We start from the raw sequence: 16,831 nt of genomic DNA, 5'->3' as shown, positions 1-16,831 counted from the left end.
GAACCTGTCCGTATGTTAATAATATTTTGCTAGGCCCAAAAGCAAAATTTGGGGGGATAATTACAGGTATTTGCTGATGGCTCATTTTGAAAAATCACACATTTCTTAGAAAAATAGCAATAGGAACAGTGATGGGCAGTATCACAGCAAGGGCTTCATATTTTCCTCACACATGACATTAGTGGGACATTAATAGCTTATTAATGCATCCATTTAGAAGTACCAGACTGTAACTTTTACTTTATATAATGCACTTCATATTATATAATAATAATAATGCACAAGACACTTTGTATTGTGATTATGCGCAAAACAAGTTAATATGAAAATGAACGTGTGCACATAGCTTTAGATTAAATATAGTAAAACACCATGGACTGTGGAAACAATAGTTAAAGTGGTGTACCACTGCTGTTGAGTAAATGTACTCAGTTACTTTGGTTGCTTTCTACAGTTAATGAAGTTTTAAGGTGCGTTGTAAAGATTCATGTGAGGAAGGAGGAAAAATGGCCCAGCCTTACAAATATCTGCATAAATGATTCATGGCTGAGGAAATATTTCTTAGAGTGGCTGCTGCCAGGCAGCTGTTAGTGGATAAATTTGGCTTGCATCGACTTTTCTTCGGACAGGGGGCAGCAGAGATACCGCACACTCGTGAAAATCTGCTCTCCCCTTCACCACCACCAACAACACGGCTGCGTAATCAGTCAGGTCCAGGGGCTGAGACGCACCGAGCCACACAGCGGTTTGCTTGTTGATAAGACTCCTTGGAAGAAGAGAACCGCAAACTATCTTCCTGCGACGTTATTTCTGCCTCTAAGCTGGACTTTTGGGACGCGTTACGGTTAAAGAGGAAAAGACTCTTGACTGTCGGGAAATGAAAATTCAAATGGATTTGTAATTTATTGCTTTTTTAAAATTTTTTTTTAAAGAAATTAATTTGGGACACACTTGGAATTATTTTGACTTTGCTTCCTTTCTAAATCTCTTGGATTTTTTTTAAAAAAAAAAGTATTTTTCTAAAGTGTAGACTTTAATTGCTTGGAAATTTATTTTGCTAAAATGGTCTTATTCTTTTCATCTGAGTTTTCAGCCAAAAACGGACACTTCAGCGCATCAAGGTGAACTTAACTGAGTGAACTAAACCGGACTTTGAAGAGTGAACTAAAAGTAGGAGGCTTACTGTCGCTCTCAATTTTTTTTTATATATTTCGAGAGGAACTTGGAAAAAAAAGGTTTGGTGCAAGCTGAGCGGATTGTTCTTCATCTTTTGGGAACACCTCTGCTGTGGGACCGCGGTGTGGACGGACGCTCGCACGCGCGCGCAGTCTCGCAGGGCGAGCCGCTGTCCCCCCGCGCGCAGTGCTGAGGAGAGAGGCTCTCTCGCGCTTCCATAAATGCCCGGTCCGTCGAAGAGGCTCGAGGCTGGGCAGCAAGATGAGCTCGTGGGTACAGCTGCTGCTCGCGTTACTAGCGGTGTGTCTGCGGTTTGGCGTGGCCGAGGTGAGTTCAAATCAAAGTTCTAGAAACCTCTTCGGACACTTAAGAGGGATTAGTGGTCCCTCTGAAATTAGAGCACTATAAAACAAATGTAGCACCAACGAGTGAAGCCGCAAGGTTTATCTAAAAGTTTACGCAGGATATAAAACACAACAGTGTTGTGGAGTCTTTATTTATTTATTTATTTATTTATTTATTTATTTATTTATTTATTTATTTTTGAATAGTAGTATATATGTATATAATACTCGAAGCATATTAATATATTAATGGGCCTATATGCGGTAGCCTACTGTATATTTTCTGGCTAACATTGGGCTCTGACTCTTGTAGTCTGTTTTTTTTTAAATTTTGAGTAAGCATATCACTCCAACTACAATGCACATGCTGTTAAAACTGTGTCATTATTTTTTAAGCTCATGTCCGCCTTTAAAAAAACAGCCAAACAAAAAACCTCCAACTTCAGACTCAGTCTTTCTCTTACTGCTTCTCTTCATACAGAAGATAACTGTTATTCCTCCCCATTAACTGGCGTTATGAATGGATGCCCAGGGGCAGACACATGCAGGGGTCAACCTCTGTGGGTGATGTGCAAGGAAACGGGCGCTGCCATGATAGGCTCATTTACAGCTGGATGCTTCACCACGTGGTGAAGTGATGCATTTACAGATGCTGCTGTTCCAGATATTAAAGGCAGCTGGTGCATTCAAACATACATTAACACCATCCTACAGAGACCACATTTGTTGTTTCTGTACTTTTTTGTGTGACTTTTGTTTTTATGATTATATGTTGCTTCCTTTTTTAATCAACACCTTCTTTTCTCTTGCACCATGTTCTATGCCAAAACAGTGTTTTAGAAACAGGTGAAAATCAGCCAACAACAGTGAATATATAAAGGCAGAAAAGATGGATAAAATCTGGTGAATTCAAGCAGGAAGACTAAACTTAACCACGGGTCTCATCTAGGTCAAGACTCACTTGACCTAGACAACAATATTATGTTCATTTTAGAACAAATCTTGTCCACTTTTCCTTCACTGATATGAAGTCTGATTTTATCAGTCTTCTGCTTCTATGCAGATTTCATCTGTGTTTCTGACCCAGGCAATTCATGTCATGTCAATGGGGTTAAAGCACAAATAGTTAACAAGTCAATCGTGGGAAGTGAAGGCTTAAACAATGTTTTTACAAAAGCAAGAAAAAAGGCACAACTGATTGAGTTAGTTTTCTGCCATAGAACTGATGTGTTGGTATAGTTTGTTCCCAGAATAACTTATTCAATTTCAATTCAGTTTTACTTGCATATCGCCAAATCATAATAATAGTCTACTCAAGGAGCTTTATATTGTAAAGTTTTAAGACCCCACTATAATAAAGAGAAGCCCCCAGCAATCAGACAACTACCTGTGAACAGGCACTTGGCGACAATGAGAAAGAAAAACTCCCTTTTAACAAGAAGAAACCTCCAGTGTAACCAAATAAGGGGAGGGGGGGCATCTGCCGTGACAGATTGGGGGTGAGGGGAGGAAGACGGGACAAAAGACACACTGTGGAAGAGAGCCAGAGATTAATATTAGCTAATGATTTAATGTAGAGGGCTGTATAAACACATAGAGGGTTAAAAAGGTGAGCGAAGAAGAAACGCTTGGCCCATCACTGGGAAGCCCCTGGCAGCCTAAACCTATTGCAGCGTAACTAAGGGAGGATTCGGGGTCACCTGATCCACCCCTAAATATGTGCTTTGTCAAAAGGGAAAGTTTTTGATAAAGAGAGTGTCTGTCTCTTGAATCCAAACTGGGAGCTGGTTACACAGAAGAGGGGCCTGAAAGCTGAAGGCTTTGCCTCCCATTTTACTTTTAAACACTCTAGGAACCACAATTAAGCCCACAGTGTGAGAGTGAAGTGCTGTATTAGAGTAATACAGTACTATGTGGTCTTAAAGACAAGATGGGGCCTGGTTATTCAAGACATTGTATGTGGTAAGAAGGATTTAACAGGGAGCCAATGAAAGAAGCCCATATGGGAGAGGTATACGTTCTCCTGTCAGGACTCTCTTTTCAAAGAACTTATGCACATGTCTGTAAAAAGAAAATAAGTTACAAACACAATAGCTTTGCAAATGCTGAACTGCAGTATATCTTTATCGTGTAAAGCCCCTGAATCTTTAAACATTCATTTTATTGCTTCATTTTCCTTCTTTCATCCACTCGTGTACATATAAGTAATCTTCCATCATTATCACTGCCTCACATAAAAGTACATTTTAAATGTATATTTAAAGATGACGGTTGACTTTCCTGTCGTCAAGCTGTCTTTCCATTCCACTGCATCTGCAGGCACCACATGTAAAAGAAGACTTTGACAGTATTTTTGAAGGAGAAAGTCACAAAAGGCTTTGAAGGTATACAACCTGGAAATTCCCCACGTGTGATTTTAAAGTTTATGGCACGGCAGCTGGGGAAATAATAGAGACTGTATGTTCAATTATGGTCTTTATTAAAAGAACTTCACCAGAAAAAAATCTGCTGGTATATAAAGTGGTTGTCACGTATAAAGCTGTAATGATCATATGCACCTAGCCAAGGACCACCAGAACGGAATTTAGTTTTAGCTAAATTGTATCAGGCCCCTTTCCAAGTGCTGATGCCAATTATGACAGTGGAATTAATTAAACTCACAGTTTCTGGCACATGCCCATATTGAGCATGTGTCAGCATACTTTCAGGGACTACATGTGAAACCTCACACATGTGCTATAGCTGCTGCTGCTGCTTCGCCGGCAGCAAACTCGACCCTCTAATTATGTACAATTAGATGTTCCCTCTCGTCCTCTGCCCACTGCAGCCGCTGCCTGTACCTGGCATTCTTCAATGTGTCCATGAGTTCTCCAGGGGATGGGGAGTTTCTTCAGGTGATAAATACTGCAGTATGTCAAGTCTTGTGTTTTTTTTCTGCCATAATTAGCAGAAAAAAGGGAGAAAACATACCTGAATAGTTCAGGTATAACACACAGTTTGGCAGGAGTGGTCTTTTGTGTTGTAGATTAGCAGCTGTCAAAAACAAATGCTTTGTCAGCAGAAGCTAATTATTCCAAACAGGCTAACTACTGCAGACTAGCTACAGCTGGATTTTGAGATAGTTTAATCTTTTCTTTAAGAAACGTTAGCTTTTTATCCTTTTTCAGAATGAATAAGGTGCTGCTGTTTGTATTAAAATGACATTCAGCTCTATATTATTATTATTTTTATGCTTCTGCCTGCAGGAAATATTAAATGCACCTATAAAAAACGCTTTTCTTAACCTTGATAATTCACCTTCATGCCATAGGTGCTCATTAATCATTATCAGAGTGTGTTTACATAGTCTGCCAGTCCAGTTTGCATCTGTTTACATCTGCTTTGTTTATCAGAACTGAAATGTTTATTTAATATTTCCTGCTTAGACACAAATTGTCATGACAGCAGGCACCACCGTGAACAAAAGCACACGTCCTATAATTAACATCAGACACAATTAGCCAAGCAGGCAGCTTTGCTCCATTGGCAAAAGGAGGAAATAATCATGACGACTCCTCAGGGGCATCGGCAGCTCCGCAGCAGAGATGCGAGTGTAATACAGCAGGCATTTCCCTGCTGTATTATTTGACTGTCTGAAAATCTGAGCAACAATGGGGGAATGTCAGTGGCAAACAGTATGGGCAGGGTGAGAATACTCATGCATGAATGGCCGTTTCCTTTTTCTAAAACCTGCATCCCGCTGGGATTCATTATTTTCTTCAGACCTTAAATTAATCAGTATTAAAACTAAAGTTTATTTCCAGATGGCTTTGTGTAACATTTACTGAACTGAACATGGTTCACTTAATGCCCGACGCATTTGCTCTTTTGGTCATTTTCATCGGTTCCATTCTAGCGTGAGACTCCAAAGCAAGTGAACCACATTTACAGCGCTGAAATCAATGCAAGGAAGTGCCTCGACCCACGGCTGATCCTCGTCCGTTTCAGCCCAGCTTTAATTCATCTATTATTCCTCCTTTTTTTCAGATGCGCCTCCCTTCTCTCATCCTCTCTGTATCACTCCTTCCCCCACTTCCTGACTCCTTCCTTGCTCCTTTGACCCCTAAATGTTAGCAGATGAGAAGACACAACGCCAATAGTCATTCACCGTGCTCTTAGTGACCATTGTGTGTCCGCTTTGGTTAATTCTCCCCCCCCCCCTCCTTAGCTGTCTCTTACCCATTAATGACTAGAGGGGTTAAATTCATGGACTCACAATGTGGGACTGTTTTTGGTTTTATGGTTTAATACTATAGAAATATTTGCCCAGATCCACCGTTTTCCTAGAAAACAGCTCCATATTCCTGTTTCTGTGTCATGGTCATAACATTGAACTGTGTGGTGAATTACCTTTCTATGAGTACACAGTAAGAGTAATAATGTAGCAGAGAAGTGTTTAAAAGCCCAGTCAATGTTTTTGAGATTTTATACATGAATACAGTTTATACATGCATCAGTTTAATCACATAGGAGCGACTATGTGTGCCACCAAACAACTTCAGTGGTTCTACGTCTACTGCAGGGATCGAAGACCATTTTCCCCTCATTTGGTGTTTTGGTGATGGGGGAGGAAACCCCATATAACATGTTGCTCTAAATTCTAGGTGTTCAAGTGAGCTGCAAATTGGAGACTGCGAATTTCCAAGGATGTCTTCATAAATATCAAATCATTCGGTGACTGTGATGGGTGGGGAAAGTGGGCACCCTGAAATTTATGATGTTTTATCATAGGATGAAGGCAATCACTGAGAACTGTGCTAATATGTGTCTCTCAAACCATGCCAGCATGCAAGCAGCTAAACAGAGTAACCAGATGCCCTCATTGTAGGGGTCAAAGGTTCAGCTGTATTTTTAATTTATTGTGCATAATGATCTCTGTTTCACATAACTGTAGATTTTGAGTGATAGCACATCCATGTTCTCAATCTGGTGTTTGGATTTTTGCTTTGGTAACTTTGGCAACAGTTTCCCCAGATCAGATGTTACAGATGTGGAAAAATCTCATCAGTAGCCAGGTGTGCCGGTGATGATATGTCTCAATGTCGCCTTCTTCTGTGTTTTTTTTTAATCTCACAAACTATCCAGAACAGTGCATCTTAAGGTCTCTTATATATCTGTGTTTCAGGAGGACGCTCTGCCTGCAGCCCTGGTGGAGCTGGTTAGAAACAGCCCCATCTCCTCAATAGAGGACCTTCAGATGCTGCTGTTCTCTGACTCCGTAGGTAAAGACCAGAGCTTTCTAATATTATTACTGATACATGCTTTGAAGCCAGAGTCCAAGTTGCTGTCTGCAATTTTACTCCAGCCTTAGTGACGTCGTAAATTGAATACCATTTTCACACAACCAGATTAAGCTCCCCTAAAACATTTTTTTATTCTGTTCACAAACCCCAGTCATCCAGTGCAACCCAAAGCCCTTTTTAAAATATCTGTAGCTCTTCCCTAAACATGTATTGACATTAAAGTAAAAAAATGCTACTCTTACATTGTTGTTGTCACAATGAGAAGTGGTTTTCTTAACACATTAGCACAGATTAAAGTTGGTTTGAGAAAGCTGAGGTTATGTTGCACTTTCAAAATAAAGAACAAAATGTTGCGCAAGTAAGAAAAAAACACATATTTCCTATTACAACAGAAATACAGTAATAAGTGGTAATTATTGCATTTTTTTTACACTAATTGAAATAAGGAACCACACCTGTAATAAAACATACATCAGTGTACATGACGACAGAAACACACAGAAGATTTATTAGATTTATAAAAGTGTAACAACTGGTTGCCCTCGGACTGGGTCTCTTATTTTGTGACTCAAATGTGACATCAGCTATGCCCCCATCCTCCTCCCCGCTCTTTTGACACAAGCTCGTGTTTTATCTCTCCACATACAGAGGGCGCTAAAAGCCCTTGGATTATATATATGACGCCCCATACAAAAAAATGAAATGCTCATGATTTGTCTGGGACATAAGTCAAATGCTGTTTTTGGTTTCTGTTTCAGATGAGGAAGACGAGACTTCTGCAGCCAATGGAGGTCACAGACTACCAAGGAGCCTTGGTGAGCCCTTAACCCCCCCACAAAACTTCAGCCAAACTTCCTTTTTATTCCCATCAATATATTTTAGAAGATATTTTTTTGTATTTGAGATGTGAATGTATTGTGAATGCCTGAAACCAAGCCTCTGTAATTGACATTTGTTTTTGGCCTTTATCTTTTGACTTATTTGAGCTACCCTACTAAGTCCTAATGTGCTTAATAGAGGACATCTTGGCCTCTTCAATCACGCCTCACGTGTTTGGGTGTCCTCTTTAGCTCCAAAGAGGCAGAAAATCACAAAAAAGTTACACTAGTAGATAATTTTCTCCTCAGTTCTCAAGAGGTTATGACAAAAAGACTTATTATCTGTATGTGGCTCTTCAGATCTTCACAGAAATTCTTCCTAGTGTGGATAAATGTTACTCTGTTCATATTCATACAAGATGAATAGAAGGTTTTAGTGCCGCCATGCAGATTTTCCTCATGAATGTAACAGTACTCAATCCTCATTAGTAGAGGAGTCCCTTCCCTGAGTGTTCAGTCAAGTTTCCTGTGAAGTGATTAATGTGACAAGTATGGTTTCAATGATACGGTTAAAACCCTTCCCATTAAGTGTTTTTTTTTTCATTATTATGATAAAGCAGATATCTGAATTACTTGTCATTAATCACTAACCGTCTGGTTGACTGAGAGACACTAATGGGCCTATGCTAATCTTTGCCTTTTGATGAGAAGAAGTTCTAGCATATTTTCTTCTTTGAAGCTTCGTGCTTCAGGTCTACAAGCTGCTGAAGTGCTAATACGCAGTACTGACAGGTGATCAGACAGGAGCTTGTGTTTTACTATCGCATAAACAGACATGAAAACAAGGTAGTCTTATTAGAGTGGATGAATGAGCAAGCTGGAAAAAAAGAAAAAATGAATTTAGTGCTGGATGGATGTTTGAAATACTAATATAACACCACTTCTGCCCTAATACTCATGTTCACTTGTGTCTCATGGCTCAGATGCCCAGCCGGCCCAGCAGGCTCTGTGTAAAGTTCGAACAGAAGTGGTTGAGGTCACAAGGGCAATGTTGGACCGGAGCAATGCTAACTTCCTGCTATGGCCACCCTGTGTTGAGGTGCAGCGCTGCTCTGGCTGCTGCAACACTAAAAGCTTGCAGTGTGTTCCTGTTGTCACACACAAAAGATACTTGCAGGTAAACAACATCACACAGAGCTATATACACATACATGTATACACACGCACATCCGTTAGTGCTGTTCTCAGAATTGTTTCATGTTCCTCCAATCTTATTCTCAAACTCCGTAGGTTATGAAGGTCGAGTACATCAACAAGAAACCCACTTATGCTAAAGCAGTGGTGTCAGTTGTGGATCACGTGGAGTGCAGATGTCAGACTGCTCCTCGTCCTCCACCACACAAGAAGAAATCCTCTCGCAGGCAGCACGGCTACCTGCATCGAAACCAGACGCATAGCCAAGGTCATGCACACGAACAGGTGGACCGAAACTCTGCTTACTATCATTATTTTTCAGAATTAACACTTACTTTTGCCTCTTTGTCATAACAGTGCAAAGCAATAGAATTTTTATTTCCAAGCATGACTGTGTTGTAGCCTGTGCACTGCAGTGCATGTATAGCTGTAGATAAAATAAAAGTAAAATGAATTTTGTTTCTTTTTTTCTGACAAGGTTAAGGTGCATTCCAAGGATGAGCTTCATCAGTTGGATGAGCTCAAACAGAACCAGAGGGCCCACCTGGAGGATCTCCTGAAGCAGCAATGGAGCCCCAGAGGAGACACCTTCACTCAGCCCGGAGAAGGATACAGTCTTGCTGGGGAGGGCACTTCTCGTTCTGGAGAAGCCGTTCTCTTTGCTCCACACTGGGCTCATAACATCAGCAAGCTTGTTGAGGCTAAAGAAACTGAGAATGTGGAGAGGAAGGATGGCGTGGTCTCAGATGCCAACAAAACTGCCTCCTCAGTGGATACAGCTGGAACTAAGGTGAAGAACAAGTTGGTAGAAGGTGGGAACGGGTTGCACATCAAAGTTAACGAGGAGAACAAAGAGACACAAACACACAGCCCATTGTGGCAAGAAGACAAAGGCAAATACCCAAAGATTCACACAAGTGGATTCTCTCAGCATGTTACTCCTGAAACAAATTTCAGCCCTACCGAGGAAACCGTCACTGACACAGTTAGGGGCAGGTTCCGACCTACCAAAGAACCGAACCCAGAACCCCGTGAGCTGGCGCGACAAAGAGAAAACGAGACTCCAGAGGAGGAGAGGATATTACAGATTGCGGAAGCCAAACTGGAGGAGGAGAGAAAAGAGCTTCTGCTTCTCCATAAAAAATTGGATGAAGAAAAGGAAATACTGAGACAGCAGCAGATGAAGCGAGGAGAGGAAGAAAGGCAGAAAGAAAAGGAGACAGTCAGTCGGCACCTACATGGTAAACATCATCCCAGTCACCAAACAACTCAGAAACCAGGTAACAGAGATTATTAAACGTTTTTTTAAACAGTGCAGAATTAAGTAAATTGTTCAATTAACTAAAACAGTGTGTTTAAATTACTTAAGAGTATATTTTATCACAAGATTGTATGTAGAGTCAGGACCACTTCAGTCAAAAAAGATATTTCCATTTGCAGTAATTCATATTTATGTTATGGTTCAGTTGTGGGACTGTCCCATAGTTCATGCACACATGTGGAAAGCATGAGGCCCCCTCCCTGTGCATACATTTAAAGCAAAAGGCTGATTACTTTTTAAGTAAGACACAGCATGTAAAGGAAAAGCTCGGATGAAGTTGGGTTGCAAAGCAGCCTACAGATTGCCAACAACTGAGTAAACAATCAAAGTGAGCTGGCACTGACATCAGCTGATCTGCTGAGTTCGACTGAAGCCTGTTCAAGCCAATGTTATGCACAGCTTTTGTAATTTTCTCTTACACTCTTGGTTTTCCATCTTACAGAGACAACAACATCGACAACTACCACAAAAAAGCCATTGGCTCCTACGGCCCCCAGACTCCCAACTCGACCACAAAAAACAAAAAGGATGAGGAAGAATCGCAGACGGATTAGTAAAGCAGCCATGAGAGCAATGCTGATGTAGAACTAAAAGAAACCCAGGTTCGTTCATAGAATATATAAAACAAAACAAAACAAAACAAAAAACAATTATAATTCTGCTTTATGTTTCTTATTGTAATCCCATCTTCCTGTATTTCTACCACAGGGACACAAAGAGAACATGGTGCATTTTGTGGATAACCCAGAGAAGACCCAAATGGACTCCCTTTGTACAAGTATTTATTCATTTGTCAGTAACCTGCTCGTCCTGTGAGATCTCAGTAACACTACTAATGACTGTCTGGTGAACCTCTACCTATACTGGAAGTAACAGAGGAGGGGGAAACAAGAAAATGGAGTGTAAAGAAAAGGTGGACCTTCTCCAGAGAATGCTTGCTTCTTTGACAGTTGATGGTATGAAGCAACAAGTGGCACCCAAAGACTGATGAACTGTGTGCAAGCACTGTGCCTGTGGGGATATGAAACTGCATTGCTGTAGAACTGTATAAAATAGTGCAATTTCAAAAGTTTCCTTGGAACCTTGTCTTGATATCAGCAGACAGAAACTGCACTTAAATGTTGACAGAACCAAGTGTATAAGGAGTTTGTTGCTGAAAGCCTGGATTGTTTGATAATCACAGTCAGATTAGAATAAGGAGTATATCTGGTGTAAAAATTAACCAAAAAAAGCCTAACTTAGCTGTTTTTCTAATTGGATAATATAATAACAGAGATTATTATATCGTCAACACACTGCAGGAGCAGAAGAATTTCCATGTGTGATATCAATTATTAGCTCATTAAAAATGATGGTCTCTCTCAAACCGTATTTAATTTTATGTAACTCATTGCAAACACTGGAATTACACTTATATGGGTATAGAAAAAATATAGTTTTGCATTAATGAGGTTTCCTTGTCTCAAAGTATTGTCACGGGTGAAACAAGAATTGGCTTGTGACCTGACTGTGTGCTGTGTTTCTTATTTATTTGTTGCTACTGTTACTACTCTCTATAAAAAATACTGCAAACAACATGTGGCTGAGATAGAGTCTGAAAAAAAAGATTCATTGTGTCATAATAACTGTGAGGTTTAAACAAAGGGACAGAACATAAAAAAACTAATCCTGTCAGTTTACCCCAGTATCCTGTTCAGCTTCAGTGTCAAATAGTGCGTGCATGTTTGTTTTGTATGCATGTGTGGTTCAGTATGTGTTTCTGCTCACATCTATATTCTTTATTTGAGTTTTTTTTCCTTTCATACAGAAATGTCTCTCCCCCACCAGATATGTTTTGGTGCAAGCAGTCACATTCATTTTAAAGTCCTAACCCCAGAGTGTATTTCTGTAGGGAGCCTACAACACATTATATTTGATTTCATTTACAGGCAACTAAAAGAGTGAAAACCAGTAACTCAAGGGTTAGCTATTAAAACAAGAAAACTAAGATAAACTTTACAAATGTTGTTGTTTTTATGACCTTTCTGTTTCCCTTAATAACAGCATGTAGAAACACACTGATGCTATTTTGTGTCTGATAATTTAGTCAGAACATTTTAAGTTATTGAAAAAAGGCTTGTATGTATGTTCCTTATACCATCTGACAACTGTTACTTTTTAAAAAAAAATGTGTTTTCTTACCTGATCTGGTGAAAAAAAGAGAATGTTTGTGATAACTTTGCCACATAATGCTATTTTCATATGGGTATAAGAAGCTAATGTGCTTGAAACTTCTTTGTATGTGTTTTTATTCCCTTTCATTAATTCAAGGCAGTTAAGCCCAGTGCTACATGCTTAAATGATCGTGTTTCCTCCAAATACTAAGCGGGTACCATTTCTTTTCATCATGTTTAGCATCTTAATTTAGCATATCAGCACATGAAATTACTAAAAATTACTAAACCATAGACTACTTGCTATAATGTCACTTTGACCTTTCATTTTATGGCCATCACCATTTTGGCCCTTTGGAGCCTGGAGACTGGTCAGACAGTTGGCTGGTTATCAGTTAGCAATAGCTTGGTTAGCAATATGCATAGCCTGAATGTTTTTGGCACAGGTTCCTGATAATAAGCAGTAAGTAACATACAAGTAAATGCAAAAAAGCATTTAAAAATTGCATTATAAAGGACAAAAAGACAACTCAAACAGCAGCTACAGTTAGCTGAAGTGAAGCCTCGCAGACGGCTAGCAACATAGTTAGCTCTCACCTCAGTATTTAATAAGCTATAACTTTGAGGCCCAATGAGTCAGTTATGAAGAAAGAAAATGCAGACCAAAACCTTTTATCTAAATTGAGCTATAAACTTGTTTTGTACATGTTTGCGCTCATCTTTCAGTTCAACAAACTGCAGTTTTAGTCATTTTATGCTAGCTTCATTTTGTTGTCAACAAAATGACATAACATTAATCAGGAGTATCATCAGTTTAGCCACCCAGTAAAGCATGGGTAGTTTAAATATTGACTGGATGATGGTGATAGATGAAAAGAAAATAGATCATATTATTTGGTTTGGACCTGAGTGCTGAGACTGTGAGACTATCCTCATTCATGTGGGATTTTAAGGCTGGATACAGAAATGTTCATAAACTTATCACTTTAGTTTATTTTTTATATATGTAGCTGAGCTGTTTAACCTAAAACACCCCCAACTCTTCAGAGGCATCATTTACACCTTACATTGTATATTTAGAAATGTACAGTGGGGTTTGTAAAGTGTGAGAGGAAGAAAGGGGAAAAAAAAGCAAGAGAAGAAAATGTGGGGGTTAATGTACTGTAGGTGAACTCTGGCACACACTCTCTCTGTAGTTTGTTTTTCACAATAACCCACTTGACTCTTGGCTGCAAAAACTCCCCAACTCAGCAGCCAGCTGCACTGGTATGTTTGTGAATTATCGAGCCAATAAGTCATCACGGCTCCTGTCATCATATCAGTCATACAAGGAATTACTTGACATAATAAATACTAATGTCCTGAATAGTATAGGGTTAAAGGGATTATTTGAATGTGGCTGCGAGTGCATATAAATAAGACCTTGTCGTTTTGCCTTAAACTGCATAAATCACTATGCTGGATCTCATATTATTGCGCCTGTAAAAAATGACAGTTATGTAAGGGTTTGCTCTGTATCTCCATATGTGATTCAGTGATTCGTGCATTACTTCCAGCCCCCCTCTCTAACACCGTCAATCTTGCACAGACATACTATTCCTAAACAGCAGGCCATCTCCAAATTCAGCATTGAGGTGGGATGCCTGTTTTTCCATGGGTGTCCACCCAGCTCCCCAACCCCCCGCAGCCTTCAAACAAAAACAGGCGAGAGTCGTGCACTGAGGCTTGTTGACTGCGACAAACACACACACAGGCAGTGCTCATGCTCATTCACATACATAGAGGGGTCAGCCACCGTAGCAGAGTGGGAGTGTCTCTGAGGGACAGGGACTAAAGGCACGGGACTGCTCATAGCTGACTGACTGACCTTAAAGGACATTATGGCTTGTTAGGTCTCAACAACACAATTACCTAACTAGCACACAGCCACTGGAACTAATAAATGAACAATCATGACCCAAAACCTGACAAATGCTTCAATGCAAATTAAACACATCATGACCCAAATGTTGACCATCCTGTTTCATAATGCTAGTTATGTCAGGATTCAGAGCTGCTTTGGCTGTAAGTTAGCGCTCTGATAGACTTGGGAGATTGACAGAAAAACACATGCTGAAACTATAGTGGTTCAGTAGGGTTATAGCTCACAAAGTCTGGGTAAATTTAGTGAATTTGTGACCCTCATAAGGTTAGTGCATGTGGAATCAGGCACTCAAACATGTGGGGACCTTTGGGAGAGTGCAACCATGCAGAACTAGCTGCAGCTCTAATCTTATTTACATCCACCTGGCCAACTAGGGCTAGGATTATGATTGAATTTGTTTTAGCCACATGCTAAATACATATATTTACAGAAACTAGGCGATATTAAGTTTTCAATAAAGTCTTCATTTTTTCCTTTAAAAGCTTTAAAAGTTCCATTTGGTTGCTCCAAACAAGGGAAAATTGTGTAAAAAGTTAAAATCCTTCTGAGATATTCTTTTACTCGCACTCATTCATCATCTAGATTGCAAATATGGAGACTTAAGTAAGACTGACAAAACCTATCTTAATGTCCAGGCTGCTTTGAAAGACATGTCATAAGTATGTGTGCTCCGGTATGGCTCAGATTCCCCAATGCACAGTAGTAAGGAAACAGGAGGCCTTTGAACAGGAGGTTACACAAGCATCCGTGTGGCGCCACGCACCCCCTACACCTTCCAGCACTTTTATTTTCCTGTTTTTATGTACGACAAAGGACAGGGACATGCCGTACACAGATGACCACACAAATACCCCCGTCATTAAGCAGTCTGGTCTTTCCATCAAAACATACCTTGGTGCTTTATCTCGACCACTTTCCATTTCTCCTTAATATGAATGTGTCCGTCACTCACTCCCTGGCCTCAGAACAATAGGCCCGTGACGACGACCGTGAGACCAAGGAATGTGTCTGCTTTTTGGGGCATAGTATTTGGAAAAGCCTGGAATGTTGGGAAAACACATCAAACACCTTCCCCTCACCTTCCACGGACACATTGCAGGTCAAATAAATGAGTGTGTAAGCATAACATAAGCATCATTTCTCAGTTAGCGAATGTCAAACTGATCCTCGATCTCATCAGGCAGGAAGTTGTACCTAACGATGGGTTGAAAACACAGGAAGTTGATATCAGCATGCCTGGAATTCCACCATTGTGTTTTTTCTGCATAGAGAACAGAGTGACAATCTTATAGTTCACTAACACTGAGACAAATCACTGATCACCGAAGCACAATATCTTCACGAGGTGACTCTGATACAGTTATGTTGCATAGCGACCTAAAACATGCATGCATACCACAGACTCTGTGTATTACTCACACACACACACACACACACTCACACCTGCTTTCAGAAACTAGCAGCCCCTGAAAACTCTCTGCAGTCCTGTCAGGCCAAACAGATGGGAAGATAAACAGAGCAATAAATTAGATAACGCTGTGAAACTGTGTGTGATGCTCCCAACACCGGTGTGTGAGGTTAAGAAATACAGTCACCACGCAGACACGCACATACACACAAACACAATCTGTTCCAATTTACAAAACCATTTTCAGCAAAACACAATAAATACAAACGAATTATCTTTGTCTCTGTGTACGTGGATGCTTCTGTGCATTAGAAAAACAGGCAAGGAATATGAAAGTGTTAAAATGCAAATGATCACAACTACAATTATGCTGCACAACATTTCATTTCTTTTAAACCTGAACTTAAAATTTGTAGGGGGGTTTTCCTATAAAACACAAATAAACACAATGCCAGCCTACATTTGCTTTGGTCATACCTCTGTATGTTTGCTCAGTAACAGTACTGCACTAACAATGGCTGGACTATAAATGGTACTTTCACACTTAGCTGAAAAAAAAAAATCAACCACAAAACCTTAAAAAAGCCATGCTATATTAAGAAAAGGTAGCTGCACACCTACTCCTAGCTTTTAAAAAAACTACATTGTAAAGAATTTTCCTCACCTTGTTTTTATGGGCCACATTTGATCTGATTAATGGACAGGTAAGTTTGCCTGCCTCAATGCAAAACACAAGTACACCTTGTATAAGCCAGTTGCAATGTTTGTCATTATATTTGGGCCACACAACACTCGTCTCAACAATTGTTGAGTTAGCTATTGAGTAAGTTAACAATTGCCCCAAATAGCCTAAACTGAACCTATATTTAATGCTATAATGCTTAAGTGCTATAAAATTGCTCAACAGGAATCCAGAATTACTAGTATTGCATGCGAATGAATTTAACTACAAAATAAGGACAACCTGAAGAAGGATTATCAGCTCTTTGGCTACAGAGATGCAGCTTATGATTGGAGAAAGCAGAGAGACATGCACCGCAAAGAACACTGTCCCCACACTGAAACACACTGGTCTGAGAATTATGCAGACTCAGTTCGTCTTGAACTGGAAATCTCATCACAGTTGAATGAATCCAGTGGACAACTACAAAGTTTTTTATAGTCTAGTTTTGACCAGCTGCCATAATAAAGCATGCACTTCAATGCATCAG

At 40.0% G+C, this 16,831-nt stretch overlaps 1 protein-coding gene across 1 annotated transcript; it reads left to right on the top strand.

The window, feature by feature from the left end:
* The first annotated feature begins 688 nt into the window (after nucleotides 1-688).
* Nucleotides 689-15,923, top strand: pdgfbb (platelet-derived growth factor beta polypeptide b). Its single transcript, XM_005949322.2, has 8 exons — nucleotides 689-1,503; nucleotides 6,685-6,781; nucleotides 7,561-7,617; nucleotides 8,604-8,797; nucleotides 8,911-9,099; nucleotides 9,293-10,094; nucleotides 10,578-10,737; nucleotides 10,844-15,923. Exons 1-7 carry the CDS (start codon nucleotides 1,438-1,440, stop codon nucleotides 10,718-10,720), a joined length of 1,548 nt encoding a protein of 515 aa, XP_005949384.1. The 5' UTR covers nucleotides 689-1,437; the 3' UTR covers nucleotides 10,721-10,737; nucleotides 10,844-15,923.
* Nucleotides 15,924-16,831: the final 908 nt, after the last annotated feature.

Source organism: Haplochromis burtoni, unplaced genomic scaffold (assembly GCF_018398535.1).
Source record: "Haplochromis burtoni strain Fernald_Lab_line unplaced genomic scaffold, NCSU_Asbu1 Contig_301, whole genome shotgun sequence".
Taxonomy (NCBI): Eukaryota; Metazoa; Chordata; class Actinopteri; order Cichliformes; family Cichlidae; genus Haplochromis; species Haplochromis burtoni.
This window is presented reverse-complemented; position numbering and strand designations above follow the sequence as displayed.

What these genes read in the sequence shown, in the direction of transcription:
- pdgfbb (XM_005949322.2), top strand. Translation starts at nt 1,438, where the DNA reads ATGAGCTCGTGGGTACAGCTGCTGCTCGCGTTACTAGCGGTGTGTCTG. An exon ending in GCTGTTCTCTGACTCCGTAG is followed by an intron (nt 6,782 to 7,560) that starts GTAAAGACCAGA and finishes TTTCTGTTTCAG; the next exon opens with ATGAGGAAGACGAGACTTCT. An exon ending in CACACAAAAGATACTTGCAG is followed by an intron (nt 8,798 to 8,910) that starts GTAAACAACATC and finishes CAAACTCCGTAG; the next exon opens with GTTATGAAGGTCGAGTACAT.